Source organism: Conger conger, chromosome 5 (assembly GCF_963514075.1).
Source record: "Conger conger chromosome 5, fConCon1.1, whole genome shotgun sequence".
Classification (NCBI taxonomy): Eukaryota; Metazoa; Chordata; class Actinopteri; order Anguilliformes; family Congridae; genus Conger; species Conger conger.
Window position 1 is genome coordinate 68,097,980 of NC_083764.1, and position 7,275 is coordinate 68,105,254.

The window sequence follows — 7,275 nt, forward strand, 5'->3', positions numbered from 1 at the left end:
ATTGGGGCGGCTTGTAGCGTAGTGGTTAAGGTACATGACTGGGAGCCACAATGTCAGTGGTTCGAATCCCGGTCGAGCCACAATAAATGATCCGCACAGCCGTTGGGCCCTTGAGCAAGGCCCTTAACCCCACATTGCTCCCCGGGCGCTGCACTGTGGCTGCCCACTGCTCCTAGGTAACTAGGATGGGTCACATACAGAGGACAAATTAACCCACAGGGTTCAATAAAGTATATCTTATCTTATCTTATTATGAATTTGAATTTGAGAGAGATTTTAAATCCAATATGCTGGAGTACAGAACAAAATTTGTTTCACTGTCCAAATATGCACTGCAGAGAAACTGCCATACTCTTATTGTTGATGCTCCAAACAGTTCATTCTGGTAAATCTATTGTTTAGCCTATGTCTCTGACAGTTTATTTAGTCTAATTCTTGGCTTTTGAGGGAGAATGGAGCAACAGGTAGGAGTGGGAATTACGCCAAGCAAATCAGCTGCATCTGAGTAAACCGCTCCTGATTAAATTCACAAGAGGAAACTCTCGTTTTGTTAGTGTTGCCATAGGCGACGGAGATGATACAATAGGTGTGTCGCGCTCAATTACCCACTGGAAAGAGAACCCAAATCGATAGGAAAGAGGTAAGTCGCCAGATAACTTGTAGGTTGGGTGTTTTTCTGATTATAACAGTATGTTTATGTTTTGTTTCTACTCTATCGTTTGGCATTATAGAATATAAAGTGTTAGTTTCCATGAATGCAGATAAATGTATTCGCCTAACCACGGGAGCTTGCGGGGGTTGGCTACTTTACCCACATCTTTAAAAGAGTTGTACTGAGAAACTGCAGATCGAAAGTTTGGTCATCTAATGTCTTTGAAATTGCCCCACACTGTAGTCCTTTGATGACAGGTTATTTCGTCAGCTGTGTGTTGGCTACATTTCTATAATCTACATCTTTCGAACGCAGAATGCGCTTACATAACAACATATTTATTTAGCAGACGCTTTACAATAAGATGCTTTACGTCACGTACAATAAGTGCATACCGAAAGTCATTAGAACAACCACAGAACATGTCAGGTAAGGTAGGCGAAAGCGTTAGCGTGTTTTACTTTTTAAAATGCAATCAGCCGCTTACGAGACAGACTAGACAAATCTAGACAGATATCATAATGTCATTATGTCATAGATATCTATGACATAATGACATTATGATATCTATGACATAATGACATTATGATATCTATGACATAATGACATTATGATATCTATGACATAATTACATTATGATATCTAATCCGAGGGTTGCCTACTCCTCCTGAAGACTAACATGCCACATAGAAAAGTAAAGTTAGGGTTAGGGTTAGGTATAAATGAGTATAAATGAGTATTTACACAATGGAAAATAAACGTTGTGTACTTTTCGTGTGTTTGGCGGTAGAAATGGCCGGGACACCGCGCGACGCCCACCCCTCTGACGCGATGGAGAAGCTGCGGCAGCAGTGCCTGGCGCGTGGTGCGGCTGGGATAAAGGGTTTGAGCAGGCAGGTTTGCGCCGCCAGAGGGCGCTGCTGCAGCGGAAAATATCATCACTGACCGGAAGTGGAAATGTCGCAGACTTATGACTTATTTTATGACTTACTTTTTATTTATTTTTACCGTTATTTACTGTGCGGACATTAGCCCATGAGGTAAGAGTGGTTGTCTGGCAGTCGGAGGGCTGCCAGTTTGATCCGCTACCCTGGGTGTGTCCCTGATGTTGGTGCTCTCTTGCTGAATGTGTCAATGAGAGGCATCAATTGTAAAGTGCTTTGGATAAAAGTGCTATATAACTGCAGTCAATTTACCATAAAAATAAATAAATAATCACAGCAGTGAGAAAAGCAAGTACTAATTGATTCCTTTTCTGAACCTGTTGTAAGGTTATGACCAGTTACCCTGAAGTCTTCTCTCTGCAAGATATTTGGCTTCTGTCTCTCAGAGCATTTTGGTTCTGTCTCTCAGGGCGTTTGGGTTTTGTCTCTCAGGGCATTTGGGTTCTGTCTCCCAGGGTGTTTGGGTTCTGTCTCCCAGGGCGTTTGGGTTCTGTCTCCCAGGGCGTTTGGGTTCTGTCTCTCTGGGCATTTGGGTTCTGTCTCCCAGGGCGTTTGGGTTCTGTCTCTCAGGGGGTTTGGGTTCTGTCTCTGGGCATTTGGGTTCTGTCTCTCAGGGTGTTTGGGTTCTGTCTCTCAGGGCATTCCGCCTGATGGACGATGATCGCAGTAAGTCTCTGGACCTGCAGGAGCTGTTGAAGGGGCTGCAGGCGTACGGAGTGTCCGTCAGCGTCGAGGAGGGCCAGCGTATGCTCAGTGCCCTGGACAAGGACGGGGGCGGGACCATCGACTTCGATGAGTTCCTAGAGGCGCTGCGGGTAAGAACCGGACGCTCCTATCCCTGCTCTTGAGTTATATGATCCTGTACGTATGGAAGATCAGCTCCTATCCCTGCTCTTGAGTTATATGATCCTGTACGTATGGAAGATCAGCTCCTATCCCTGCTCTTGAGTTATATGATCCTGTACGTACAGCAGATCAGCTCCTATCCCTGCTCTTGAGTTATATGATCCTGTACGTATGGAAGATCAGCTCCTATCCCTGCTCTTGAGTTATATGATCCTGTACGTACAGCAGATCAGCTCCTATCCCTGCTCTTGAGTTATATGATCCTGTACGTATGGAAGATCAGCTCCTATCCCTGCTCTTGAGTTATATGATCCTGTACGTATGGAAGATCAGCTCCTATCCCTGCTCTTGAGTTATATGATCCTGTACGTATGGAAGATCAGCTCCTATCCCTGCTCTTGAGTTATATGATCCTGTACGTATGGAAGATCAGCTCCTATCCCTGCTCTTGAGTTATATGATCCTGTACGTATGGAAGATCAGCTCCTATCCCTGCTCTTGAGTTATATGATCCTGTACGTACAGCAGATCAGCTCCTATCCCTGCTCTTGAGTGAGCCACTATATTACATTAATAGGGGGCAGCCTGTAGTGTAGTGGCTAAGGTACATCACTACAGGCTGGGTGGGTGGTTTGATTCCGAGTGTAACCACGATAAGATGTGCACAGCTGTTGGGCCCCTAACCCCCACATTGTTCCAGGGGAGATTGTCTCCTGCTTAGTCTAATCAACAGACTATATTATTCATTAAAATAAGTGCATACAACTACAGGACAGGTCAGAATCAGTTTTCTACAGCCATGAACATGAAGTCTAGTACACATGGTAATTAGGCCAAGTTATTAAGTAATAAGCTAAGCAGCTACAGAACCATATGCAACAGTCCTAGATTAAAATACAAGATATTATACGCTAAATAATGTGCCGTTCTCATTTTTTCCTTTTAAATATATTATAACATAGCATAATACTTTGAGATAAAATATATGTGATAAGTTATATGTTAAGATAAATGATAAAATGATCAATACTATGTGTTAAGAGCTTCTCCCTCCCCAGGTAGAAAAGCACAGGTGCAGCTGGGAGATTGAGGCAGAGATTACATTACATTACATTATTGGCATTTGGCAGATGCTCTTATCCAGAGCGACATACAACAAAGGGCATACCCATAACCAGGGATAAGTGCGCTGAAAGACCCTAGAGGGAAGTACAATTTCAATTGCTACCCGAACAACAAAGATAAGGACCAGGGCCTATCTTTGTTGAAAGTGACCAAACTTAACTATCCAAATACTGCTTACCTAGCCAACTAAAAATACCGAAACACAAAGTAAATCACAAAGAAAACAATTAAGGTTCACAGGGAGGTAGGGAGGGATGGGGAGAGGTGCAGGTGATGATGATGTGATGATGGTGGGGGTGGTGGTGGAGGTGGTGGTGTTGGTGATGGAGGTGATGGAGGTGGTGATGGTGGTAATGGAGGTGGTGATGATGGTAATGGAGGTGGTGATGGTGGTAATGGAGGTGGTGATGATGGTAATGGAGGTGATGGTGATGCTGGTGGAGGTGGTGTTGACGGTGGTGGTTGGAGACAGTACTCACACTGTGGGCCGCTGCCTCCTGCTTGGATCGTTGGTTGTGGGGGAGGGTCTCTGTCCCGGAGCCAATGAAGACGCAGCAGAGATTGCAGAGGATTGTGGGGGAGGGGGAGGAAGCCCATCCCCTGCCATGGTCACGTAGATGGGTTGGTCTGGTCTCTCATACCCCCCCCCCTCCCCCAGCCCCCCCTGTCCTGCAGCAGGAGAGCGGTGATTGAGGCAGCGTTTAGGAAGCTGGACCGCAGTGGAGACGGGGTGGTGACCGTGCAGGACCTGCAGGGCGTGTATGATGCGACGCAGCACCCTAACTTCCGCAGCGGGCTCTGGAGCCAGGAGGAGGTGTTCCACACGTTCCTCGACAGCTTCGACTCGCCGCACGACAAGGATGGAAAGGTGCAAGAGCAGTGATGCTAATGATCAGCAGTGATGCTAACGATCAGCAGTGATGCTAATGATCAGCAGTGATGCTAACAATCAGCTGTGATGCTAATGATCAGCAGTGATGCTAACGATCAGCTGTGATGCTAACAATCAGCAGTGATGCTAATGATCAGCTGTGATGCTAACGATCAGCTGTGATGCTAATGATCAGCAGTGATGCTAATGATCAGCTGTGATGCTAACGATCAGCTGTGATGCTAATGATCAGCAGTGATGCTAACGATCAGCTGTGATGCTAATGATCAGCAGTGATGCTAACGATCAGCAGTGATGCTAATGATCAGCAGTGATGCTAACGATCAGCTGTGATGCTAATGATCAGCAGTGATGCTAACGATGAACTATGATATTAAAGATAAATTGTGATTCTAATAATTAACTGTGATACTAACAATAAACCATAATGCTTATGATGAACAATTCTAATGATGAATACGATTTAGTTTTATTTTACAAGATTTTTTTTTACCATGTAGCTACAGTGTATGCCGAAATCTTTGGTATTCTTCCACATAAATACCCCATAACAGAAATGCGTCAACAATTTTCCAACTGGATACCTGATTAATATCTATACATGATGTTGATGTCACGATTTGGACAGGCCAGACTGCACTGCAGATTGCATTTTTCAAAATATACAGGTGCATCTAAAAAAATTTGAATATCATGGAAAGGTTAATTTTCTTCCGTAATTTAATTAAAAAAGTTAAACTTTCATGTATTCTAGATTCATTACACATGAAGTGAAATATTTCAAGGCTTTTTTTGTTTTAATTTTGATGAATCCAAAAATCCACAGAAATGTCGACCTTCTGAAAAGTATGCTAATTTATGCACTCAATACACAGACGTGTCCAGGAAATGGGCTACAAGTATCGCATTCCTAATGTCAAGCCACTCATGAACCAGAGACAACATCAGAAGCGTCTTACCTGGGCTAAGGAGAAAAAGAACTGGACTGTTGCTCAGTGGTCCAAAGTCCTCTTCTCAGAGGAAAGTAAATCTTGCATTTCATTTGGAAATCAAGGACCCAGAGTCTGGAGGAAGAGTGGAGAGGCACAGAATCCAAGTTACTTGGAGTCCAGGGTGAAGTTTCCACAGTCAGTGATGATTTGGGGTGCCATGTCATCTGCTGGTGTTGGTCCACTGTGTTTTATCAAGTCCAGAGTCAACGCAGCCTCTACCAGGAGATTTTAGAGAACTTCATGCTTCCGTCTGCTGACAAGCTTTATGAAGATGCTGATTTCCTTTTCCAGCAGGACTTGCACCTGCCCACAGTACCAAAGCTACTAGTAACAGGTTTGATGACCACGGTATTACTGTGCTTGATTGGCCAGCCAACTGGCCTGACCTGAACCCCATAGAGTATCTATGGGTTATTGTCAAGAGGAAGATGAGAGACACCAGACCCAACAATACTGACGAACTGAAGGCCGCTATCAAAGCAACCTGGGCTTCATAACACCTCAGCAGTGCCACAGGCTGACCTGGGCTTCCATAACACCTCAGCAGTGCCACAGGCTGACCTGGGCTTCATAACACCTCAGCAGTGCCACAGGCTGACCTGGGCTTCATAACACCTCAGCAGTGCCACAGGCTGACCTGGGCTTCATAACACCTCAGCAGTGCTACAGGCTGACCTGGGCTTCATAACACCTCAGCAGTGCTACAGGCTGACCTGGGCTTCATAACACCTCAGCAGTGCCACAGGCTGACCTGGGCTTCATAACACCTCAGCAGTGCCACAGGCTGACCTGGGCTTCATAACACCTCAGCAGTGCCACAGGCTGACCTGGGCTTCATAACACCTCAGCAGTGCCACAGGCTGACCTGGGCTTCATAACACCTCAGCAGTGCCACAGGCTGACCTGGGCTTCATAACACCTCAGCAGTGCCACAGGCTGACCTGGGCTTCATAACACCTCAGCAGTGCCACAGGCTGACCTGGGCTTCATAACACCTCAGCAGTGCCACAGGCTGACCTGGGCTTCATAACACCTCAGCAGTGCCACAGGCTGACCTGGGCTTCATAACACCTCAGCAGTGCCACAGGCTGACCTGGGCTTAATAACACCTCAGCAGTGCCACAGGCTGACCTGGGCTTCATAACACCTCAGCAGTGCCACAGGCTGACCTGGGCTTCATAACACCTCAGCAGTGCCACAGGCTGACCTGGGCTTCATAACACCTCAGCAGTGCCACAGGCTGACCTGGGCTTCATAACACCTCAGCAGTGCCACAGGCTGACCTGGGCTTCATAACACCTCAGCAGTGCCACAGGCTGACCTGGGCTTCATAACACCTCAGCAGTGCTACAGGCTGACCTGGGCTTCATAACACCTCAGCAGTGCCACAGGCTGACCTGGGCTTCATAACACCTCAGCAGTGCCACAGGCTGACCTGGGCTTCATAACACCTCAGCAGTGCCACAGGCTGACCTGGGCCTCCATAACACCTCAGCAGAGCCACAGGCTGACCTGGGCTTCATAACACCTCAGCAGTGCCACAGGCTGACCTGGGCTTCATAACACCTCAGCAGTGCCACAGGCTGACCTGGGCTTCATAACACCTCAGCAGTGCTACAGGCTGACCTGGGCTTCATAACACCTCAGCAGTGCTACAGGCTGACCTGGGCTTCATAACACCTCAGCAGTGCCACAGGCTGACCTGGGCTTCATAACACCTCAGCAGTGCCACAGGCTGACCTGGGCTTCATAACACCTCAGCAGTGCCACAGGCTGACCTGGGCTTCATAACACCTCAGCAGTGCCACAGGCTGACCTGGGCTT

At 46.8% G+C, this 7,275-nt stretch overlaps 1 protein-coding gene across 1 annotated transcript in view; it reads left to right on the forward strand.

Annotated features, from left to right (window-relative positions):
• The first annotated feature begins 571 nt into the window (after nt 1-571).
• Nucleotides 572-7,275, forward strand: part of capsla (calcyphosine-like a) — an 8,361-nt gene continuing 1,657 nt past the window's right edge. Inside the window, exons 1-4 of the mRNA XM_061243862.1 lie at nt 572-640; nt 1,443-1,545; nt 2,234-2,411; nt 4,226-4,435. Of these exons, the coding sequence (XP_061099846.1) occupies nt 1,445-1,545; nt 2,234-2,411; nt 4,226-4,435 (489 nt within the window). The 5' untranslated portion in view covers nt 572-640; nt 1,443-1,444. The remainder of the gene's footprint in view (nt 641-1,442; nt 1,546-2,233; nt 2,412-4,225; nt 4,436-7,275) is intronic.